The 10,202-nt window shown below is 40.2% G+C and overlaps 1 protein-coding gene across 1 annotated transcript; it reads right to left on the bottom strand.

Annotated features, from left to right (window-relative positions):
* Positions 1-990: 990 nt before the first annotated feature.
* On the bottom strand, positions 991-6,476 carry LOC122645580 (putative receptor-like protein kinase At1g80870). Its single transcript, XM_043838885.1, has 2 exons — positions 6,473-6,476; positions 991-3,142 (listed from the first exon to the last, which is right to left on the bottom strand). The coding sequence occupies exon 2, from the start codon at positions 3,137-3,139 to the stop codon at positions 1,118-1,120; it is 2,022 nt and encodes a 673-aa protein (XP_043694820.1). The 5' UTR covers positions 3,140-3,142; positions 6,473-6,476; the 3' UTR covers positions 991-1,117.
* Between the last annotated feature and the right edge of the window lie 3,726 nt (positions 6,477-10,202).

A 10,202-nucleotide genomic window follows, 5' to 3' on the forward strand; every position in this document is an offset into this window, starting at 1 on the left:
AAAAGTTCTCTGTCCGGGAGTGTGGTCTACGCCAGCACTCCCATGTGTCTATCTCTCTCCTCCTTAAAACAAGGGGGTAGAGATGTCTTTTCACATGGAGAGGAGAGAGATAGATTCATGGGAGTGCTGGCGTAGGCCACACTCCCGTGCAGAAAACTGCTTCCCTTTTTTATTTATTTATTTGGAGGGTTACATGATTTTAAGGGGGCTGTTACTTATTTTAAAACTTCTTTTAATATTATTTTCTTTCCATCTAAAATATAAAAAGAAGAAAACTACAGTATAGAATCTAGATAGCATATCTAGGCTCCATGAAAGAAGTGAATTTTTATCACCTCCAATTCGCTGCCCGCTCCAATTCCCTCCAATCCCTCACATAGGAGCAAAAATTACCACCCAACCCTACCTTGGGCAGTGTATTCGGACAGTGGGTAAGGTGATCATTCCCGCTCCTATGTGAGGGATTGGAGGGAATTGGAGCGGGCAGGAAGCTTTCAAATGCTCTTTCCAAGCACCTGAAAATAGGAAAATTGATTCCTAAGAACTTGTAATGGAATGGAATTTTGCAAGCTCATGAGCTGCTTTGACTTACTGATTACATGATATTATTGCTATTAAAGGATGGTATTGTAGAAGAAAAAAGTAGTAATGGTACTAAATCTTAAATGTGTTCTTCAGTTCTTCCTTCCCCTGTTTCACATTTATTACTTCTCACTTTGATCTAATACCTACTTCTTAGGGGATCTTTATCGCCCCCACTATTGGGTCTGGCGCATCATGTATGCGGCGATGGTGCCCACTGCGCACATGGTGATGCGCTCAAGAACCCCAAGATCTGGGGCGATAAAGATCATTCTTAGGGTGGTCATTTCTGCTCCTATGTGAGGGATTGGAGAGAATTGGAGCGGGTAGCAAATTGGAGGTGATAAAAATTCCAAGTATTTACATCTAAGAACTGGGGAAGGAAAGAAACAAATCATCCTCTGTATATCAATGAGAACATCACTAAACTCTTCTTACATTTGAAAAATAAACATCTAATTTCACATAATACTATACTCTGTAGGAACCCAAGTGGAGAGGAAGAAATTTACAGTTAAAATGAACTCAAAAAAATTTACTCTACATCAGTCTTTTGTTTTCTGCTCAATCTGCTGAAGAACTTATTAGAAGGAGAAGACAAAAAATCCGTCCGAAACGGAGGGATATTCATCTCCCCTTTCAGAATCTTTACAATCTCGCCGGCGTCCGGCCTCAATTCCGGCATCTTTTGTATGCACAAGAGGGCCAAGTTTATACACAGGTTTGCCTGATCTTTGTTGTATGTCTCTTTCAATCTCTCATCTACAAGCTCTAATACATTCCCTGATTGCGCCAATTGTCTACACCAGCTTATCAGATTGGCTTTCTTGAGTTTCATAGGTGAAGACAGAACATGTAAAGGCCTTCTACCAGATATAATCACAAGGATCAAAACTCCTAGACTATACATATCAGCCTTCTCCATCAAATACCCACAATTACCATATTCTGGTGCCACATAACACACAGTGCCTCTTACACTGGTTGTACTGCTAAGCTCACGGCTGAATAGATCTCCACTCCATATATCACTACCAGTAGAATGGGTTTTCTTCTTCTTCTTCTTCCAGCCCTTTCTAAAGCTCAACTCCGCTTTAGGATCGCAGTCATTCTGAATCTGTTCCCCCAAAGTAGTAGCTTTTCGGAGCCGAAACCTCCGACCCAGAGCAAAATGTTGAATTTTGAAGGTTAACTTGTCATTCTTCTTGCTAATTTCTGCAAGGTTTTCTTCTTTCCACCATTCCTGCATCTTTCGATGCTTCTTGTTACCATTCTTCTCACCCTTGTCTTCTTTCTTCTTTGAACGCCCCTGCCCCTGTTCATGAAACTGGGTTTCATTCATATTCCCTAATTGATCTATCTGTGTCATGGAATGATTCATATTGGGTGAACTTTTCTTCTCTTCATCCCAATCAGAGTTCGTCGTTGGGTAAATCTGGCTTCCAATCCACTCTCTGACATATTCTTTACTGCACAATTCGCCACTCCCATCCTGTCTCCACCACCAGTCCTTTCCCCATTGTTTTCTTCTGCTTGTCGCCGGGTGATCAATACTGTGATCAGTAACATAAAGATCATTATCAAAATCTTCTCCAACCATGTTCATGGAGAAGACCTCCTTCCCCTTAGCATTAGGAGTGGAAGGATTCGAGTTCAAAGATTTCACATTGAAGCTAATTCTAATGTTCTTGGAGGAAGAAGGTTGCCCACCTAGAGCAAAATCTACCTCCCTAGTGCTCTCTGTTGGAGTTTCTGGAGGAACCTTAGCTAGATTTCCGGAAAACTCTTGGCTTTTCCAGAGCAGCTCTTGACTCAGACCCAATTCCTGACTAAACTCAACCCCAAATTCACCTTCCGATTTAACTCTGGAAAGCCCAAAATCTGAAAGTTTTGCCTTGTAATCAGAACTCAGAAGAACATTACTTGGCTTTATGTCGCCATGGATAACCGGTGGATCACATTCCAGATGCAAATAAGCAAGAGCACGAGCAATGTCGACGATGATCTCAAACCGTTGGTTCCAATCCAGAATCGGAACCACTGGCTCCTCTGCAAAAAGCAATTCTTGCAAGCTCCGATTCGGCATATACTCATAAACCAGACACCTTTTTTTCTTCTCAACACAGTAACCCAAAAGCGTAACCACATAAGGCGATCGTAGACCACCCAGAACCTGCAACTCGTTCTGAAACTCTGTTTCAGCCTGTAAAGAAGTCGAATCAAGCTTCTTAACAGCAACAGATTTGCCCTCACGAAGGATACCTCGGAACACAGTTCCTGATCCACCTTTGCCGATAGCATTACAATCACTGAATTTATTGGTAGCTGATTTAAGTTCCTTGAATGAGAATCTTTGTAATCTCAAGGGGGTAGTAGAGTCAAAAGGGCTGGTGCGGGAGCGATTAACAAGAGAGTACCAGATGTAGAATAGCAAGAAAAAGAAGCCAAGAAGGAGAAGAACAGCAGCTGAGATGGTAATAGCAAGTAAAAATCCATTGGCTCGGAGAATAGAATCAGGGGTTGGACTGGGATTTGGACTGAAGGGCCTGGAAGGCATCTTCTAGGGTTTTTTCTTGTAAGGATTACAGAAGAAGAGGAAGAAGAGGAAGAAGAAGAAGAAGAAAAAGAAGAATGAAGAGAAGAAAAGGTGGTGGACATTTTCATCTCCATAGCAGAGCAATGCTTTACAGTAAGAAAAGCAGAAATATTATTTTAATTACATTAAAATAATTAGAAAATAAAAGAGTTTTTTTTTTTTTTTTTTTTATAATTTTCAAAAGAAATGGAGGGGCCCAAGGTCGAAGTTACTTTTGAGTTTTGACTAAAAGTAAAAGCTTGAAGAAGACAATCTCTGGTTCTCTGTATCTTGAAGGAAACAAAAAGCTGCGAGTGAGAAGATGAGAAATAAAAAATTTGAAGAGAAAATGAGACAAACTTTTTTTTTTTTTTTAACGGGAAAAAGGATAAAACTACAAACACTTATTGACAATTTTCTGATGGCTTGGAAGTCTTTTGCAAATCTTGGGAAGGAACGGAGAAAGGCTCTATCTTCATTTTGTTTGTTTATTTTTTGATATATATGGATTGCTCGTTGTGATTTCATATTTGGTAATCGAACTTGGAATCCGAATGATGTTATCCATTTTGCAACTAAGAGCTGTCAGGAATTTTATGGTAATGTGGTGTCTTCTACTATTCTTTTGATTGATAGTCGGTTTGCCGACTAGTTCTCAATGGTCACCTCCACCATGTAACCATGTCAAGGTGAATTGTGATGCTAGTTTTTGCAAGAAGGACTGTAAGGGTGGGATTGGTTTTATCTTTAGAGATTCTACTGGTACACCATTATTTTTTGTCTCAATGCCATTGGCTTTTGCTACAATTCTTGTGGGAGAGGCTATTGTTATTCGGTCGACTTTGCTGGAAAGGATTTCAGAAGGTTTTGACTGTCTAGTGGTGGAATCAGATAACAAGGACATGATCACTTATTTTGTGCAACCGGAATGCCACCCTCTATTGGAGATTAAACCTATAGTGGAAGATATTATTCACTTGTCATCTTCTTATAGTTCATGCACTTTTTCTCATGTTCCAAGAGAGATAAACAGTATTGCAGACTCTCTGGCAAGGAAGGCCATGTTGGTTAGATGTACAACAGTTTGGCCAAATTTCGATCCATGGATCCTGGGGTTATGCTCAACTCCTTCCATGTGTAATACATCTTAACTTAATAAAGTTTGCATCTACCTAAAAAAAAAAAAAAAGGGAAAATTTCACAGACCCACTATAAGTTTATCGAATATAACGGACACATAAAAAACATCAAAATATCATAGACACCCTTTACTTTATGACTTTATTTTTACCTGGTCCACTCTGCTAGGTCTATGCAGTTAAGTGATTGTTAATTCTTGTTAAATGGCAAAAGTACCCTTCCCTTGACCGTTCGTCTCGATCGTTTCCTGGCCAGTCGTGGCCTTGGTTTTACGGCCCCGTTTCTTTACCTTGGTCTATTCTTGGTTGTTCCCTAGTTCTATGGCCTGGTTCATTTCCGGTTGCCGTTTTTAGGGAGCAAACAATGCCCCTAACAACCCTTTTGAATGATGCCATGTGACTCAAGTTCATCAAGGGGTTGTGCCCTAGCTCGTCCAACGGCCAGCTTTTGCTAAGCCGTCCTACCTGGTTGCCACATCACTTGCTTTACTAAGCATCCCACCACCAGGCGCTTTGTTCATAGCAATCTCCAACCTTTCGTTCTACCTTTTTTGAAATCTTTTAAAATTCAAAAAGGGTTTTTAGGTTTCCTTGATTGACAAGTGACGTTTGGGTGTCAATTTCTCCAATACTTAGGGCTTGCTTCTTCTTCTTTCATTTTTCATTGTTCATCCTCTTCTTCTCTTCCTCTTTGCAAAGTTTTCCTTCTTCCTTTTACAAAAACCCTCTCTGTTGCCGTCATGGCCGGACTTCCCCAAACCTCCGACGTAGAGCACGAGATAGAGGAGCTTCTCCAAAAGAAACAAGCTCTACTTCCTCCTTCAACCTAGGTCGAGGTACAAATTCCTTTCCCAAGACCTTCGTCTTTCAAACTCGGTCCTGCTTTCTCTTCCTTCCCAGCTAATATCTCCAATTTCTCAAGACAGGAGAAGGAGAAGCTCCTTTTCCATTCAAACCAACCCTTAGAACTCCGGGAGAAAGCCTTTGGTTGTCTCTAGCCCTCCTATCTCCTCAATTGGAAGCTATGGGTTGATCGTGGGATTCTACATGCCGTGGAGCTTTCCAGCATTTGCATCCCCCTAGACCGTCCCCTTCTGCAAGCACCCCTCTGATTTTTGGGCCCGTTCCACCAATACATTCCACTTTAGCTATGGCATGATGACCCCCACCCTTCTGGATGTAGGGGCTTTAACTAGCCTCAAGGCCGAAGGGGAGGATTTTAACGGTGCCTCCCTAGGCCACACCCATAAGATGGTACTGAGATAGACCATGGCCTTGATTTCTCTAAGAAGTTCAGCTTCAGCTTTTACCTAAGCCAGTACAGGAGACAATCTGGTACGGTCTCTGTTATTGAACTGGCGGCATTTCTTCTTACCTGGATCTGCCTCTACTTAGCTTGCATTTGGTCTAACAAGATCTCTAAAGCTTATCTTCGCCTGGCCAATGACGTGTTGACACGCGGCCGTTAAATATTCATGCATAGTATACATAGTAGTTAGCACAATGTAGCTTAGCTTATTTAAACAATTGGTACATCATTATTTAGCCATGTATGTTGGTATAGGACATTCATAAAGGGAGAATATCCAAAAACAAGCATCTAGTAGAAAGACCAGTTTATCCGGGCGAGGTGGGTGCCTAACACCTTCCCACTCTCGTAACCTGACCGCTTACTGAATCTCTGACTAGACCAAAAGGAATCGGGGCTACACCCATCAGGTCCTAGGCCCTAATCGTAGGTAGCAACTCCATTCCGAATTATTGACCCCCATCCCCTGATAATTGACATCGAGAAGACTCCTTCCTTCTCTCTTTAACGAGGAGTATATCCTACATGTCGCATCACGGCGGGAACGGATCCCCATAGTGGCGACTCCACTTGGGAATAATGGTCAAGCTTCCAAAATTAGATGCTACCGTTGAATGTAAGAATTTTCCCTTATGCATTGATTGGTTGATAACATGTTTGGCTAAACCCTTTTGTTGTACTAACTGCATCATGCATCGTATTCGAAGTAAAATCAAACGATGAGAGTACTCTCTGATGTGCCTCCACCCCCAGGGAAGTGGGGCACATCATACTAAGTACTTTGGGATCGGATGATAGCATGCATTAAAACTATCATCAGAACATCAAAAAGCTAAGAATAAACCGGAAAAAACAGTTAGGGTTTACCTTTTCTAGGCTTAAACCATAACTAAATCTTCAAAACTTGACTTTGACAATCTCTATAGTGATTCCCTGTCGCTTGCAACTTGATTCAACTACGAAATGATGCTGAAATCACTTCTCCTTCGATGTCCCTCACTTTCCTCTTATCTCTCTCGCTTTTCTAATGTTTGGGATGGCACAAATGAGCCCTAAACGTTACTAATAAGGCTGGTTTGGTCTGTCCCCCCATTTACCAGCAAATCAACTAGCACGATCTAGTCGACTGATGGATCAATTGGTAGATCGATCAGTAGGCCTCTGTCGCTGATGTCTGCTGCAGTTTTTTAGTAGTTTCTGGCCGGTACTTTTACCATAACTTTCTCATCCTATATCTGATTTGCATGCATCTTAGATGTAAAGTAGATAAATTAGTTACCTACGTTTCTCGTGTTTTGGGTTTTCCAAAAATACGACTCTATGGTCCTCAAAAAGTCCCCGCAAAGTGAATTTTTGACTAAAAGCATTAAAATTTCTATTCTTTGATCTTTTCTATGGGACACCCATTGGGTACTTTACTAATTACTTGTAAATAGTGAAAATAATCACATTTACCTTCATTTTCAAAATTCACTCTGTTGGGGTAACTCGATCGGATTCTGTCAAAACGAATCCACTTACTCCTGATAAACCATAAAACTCAATATTATATTCATTTATAGGGACAAAGTATTATAATGGGCTTGTTTAAATCTAAACGGTCTTTAAACGGCGCAGTAGAATTATAATTCTAAAAAAAAAAAAACTGATGTGATATAAATTTCAAACAAATTAGATCAGTAATGACAAGGAATCGAATTAAACAATGAAACTCATAAAGAAATACTACTCGAAGTAGACTCTATCGAGTGCTCAACAGAATCTGAAATTAAAGACAGATTATGAAAAAGAAAATTTTCAATTGAATAATCTTGTGGACAAAATTGAAATAAACATCACCAATCTATCAAAATCAAATAGTCCTAGTAAGATTTGGATATTGTAATTAATCTTTAAATTCTGAAATTGAAACACAGAATCTGATGGAAGACAAGATTAGACACAACCACACAGGGGATACAGGGAGAGGGAAGGGAAGGGAAGGGGAAGTTTACAAGGTAAAGGTTCGGGCTAGGTCGGGCTGTAACCAGGGGGGCTAGGTTGGACCTAGAATCAATCGGTCCGTCAGGCGTCCGACAGACTAGGACCCCACATCAGGACCTTCCGATTACTAAACGTATCGGGCTCGAGTACTCGACAGGCTAGGACCCCACATCGGGACCATCTGGTTACCAAACGTGTCGGGCTTGAGTTCGACACATTTAGTAAACAGGCCGAGGTGGGGCCGGCTTTTGTCAGGTGGGCTCGATCGGATCTGTTGGGCCGGGCCTGGAATTGACACCCCTAGCATGGGTATATAACATCATTGTTATTGTAGTAGTGTATTATTATTATTTCTTCATAAACACTATTTGATCCCCCGTGCAGTACACGTGAAATGGGGAACCACATAATAATAAGTGGCACTGGTAGAAGCAGCTTGTCCCACCACAACAGAAGGTGGGATCCATTTGAAAACCATTCTCTGGATTATGTTTAGCTGAGTTTTTAATTCCCAGCTTTTTGGGTTTTTTATGAGTTTTAAGGCTTGAAGAGCAGACTTTGAGATTTCAACATAACAAACTAGTTCTCCCGGTGGAGGCAAAATCTTCATCCATTCCCATGTGAAATTCTTTGGATTGACTTTGAACAATATGGAGTTTGGAGTTAATGATGAACTCAAAGTCCAATCATAGAGCATCACATATTCACATCACCGAACGAAACTTGATTCTAAGGTCTTGGCACTAGGGGTATTGATTAGGCCCGGCCAACCCGAGCCCGCCTTGAGCCTGAACAAGGCCAAGGCTGAGCTTCTCAGCCCGTAGAGTAGGCATGGGCTGAGAATTTCAGGCCCGAGGCATGGTCAGGCTGGGCATTGACTTAAGTCTAGGGCCCAACCCGACCTAATCTAATATGTATACAAGTAATGGGAAAAGAAACGCATGGGATTTCTATCTTTTCATGGGGGCAAGGCGGTCATTTCCAACACAATTAGGCAGTTACTATGTCTAAGCGTTGGAGCCACGCCTAGAGCGCAACCGATTAGCATTCTTAAAATCATAAGTAAATTATAAATATATATTATTATATACATCACTCATACATCCTTACAACCTGTCTTTTAATCATCAACAAACACTCAACAAATCATGTTTTTTAATCTCTGACATACATAATCCACTCATTATTTTTTAGTTTTTTTTTTTTTTTTTTTTTTTTGCTTTTTATAAAGAATTAAAGTCATCCCAAAGACTTAATCAGGTTCAACCCGACCAAACCCATCCCAATCAGGATCAATTAAGTCCGGTTTGGGTTGGATTGAGCCCAACAGGGTTGGGCCTAGGCTGAGATATCTCAGCCCAACCCTGGCTTTGGCTGATTTAAGAGAGCTAAGGATTGGGCTGAGATTTTAAAAAACCCTGCCTAACCTGGCCCATTGACAACCCTATTTGTCACAGTTTCAAAATATGACTGCATTTTCCTTCAACCACGGTGAATGGATTTAGATATATGCTTAAGGTATCCGAAGGGTATTTTAGGAAATATACTAAAACCCTGTAGAGGATTGTAAACTTTGATTTGGTGAGCCTTCACCACGGGGTGAAGGAAAACTTTCTCCTTAAAAATGTCATTCACTCGTGGTGCATGTTTAGCTGAGCTCAGAGTTTTTGTTTCCGAATTTTCAAAAAGCTAGTTTCTTAAGATAGTACATTCTAATAAATGGATCCATGGTTTTAAAACTCGAATCTAAATCAACTGAATTGGGGAAGTCGAATCAGAGTCGATGGAGCTGATTACTATTAAACTCAATTCTAACACATACTGAGTACAGCTCATTCCGATTGATTCCTGACCGATTTAGGAACGATTCGAACTCAGAATCAATGAAAACCGATCCCATCTCCAATTCCAATTTTTACATATTTGCATACATCTAATGAGAAGTTGGGTGGATGTAAAACAATAGTTGAGGCTAAAATCTCATCATTTCAAATGTCAATTCAAAAAACTTGCAAAACAATGACAAAGCTCCAATGGTGATTTATTTTTTATCAAAAGAATATTTGGGAATAAGACATAGGGTCTTATTAGAGCCTATGCCTTAAATTTTTTGGCACGAACCCTCTAATTTTGTTGGTTCTTTATCTTTGTCAGTCTCGATCATGGGAGGATCATGTGAAAGATAGTTGGGAGAATATATATATATATATTTTTTGTGATAAAAAATTAAAAATATATTAAGAAACAAACGTATTTACAATATTCTCAGTTCCGTCATGTATAGTTTGGGAGGCAACAATACCTTCTAGATATGTGGATATATTGTCGTCAGGACAAAATATAAACTTAACAAAAGTGAAATTAGCAGTTTCATCTGCTAATTCAAGAACAAAATGAAGACCATTCCATGGAATATTACTATTGTCTGGATTAATTAATTAAACTAAAGGGAGTTTCTTTTGTGATGCATCACACTTTTATTGGATTGTGTCCTGTTCTTTGTGCTGCTGTCCATCCTTTCAGAAGACCAAAAAGCTCTGCTTCTGTTCTATTTGAGGTAGAGTAGCATCCTACATCTGTTAGCACATTTTGTTGTGAGAATATTAATCGCTAC

Source organism: Telopea speciosissima, chromosome 11, assembly GCF_018873765.1.
Source record: "Telopea speciosissima isolate NSW1024214 ecotype Mountain lineage chromosome 11, Tspe_v1, whole genome shotgun sequence".
NCBI lineage: Eukaryota > Viridiplantae > Streptophyta > Magnoliopsida > Proteales > Proteaceae > Telopea > Telopea speciosissima.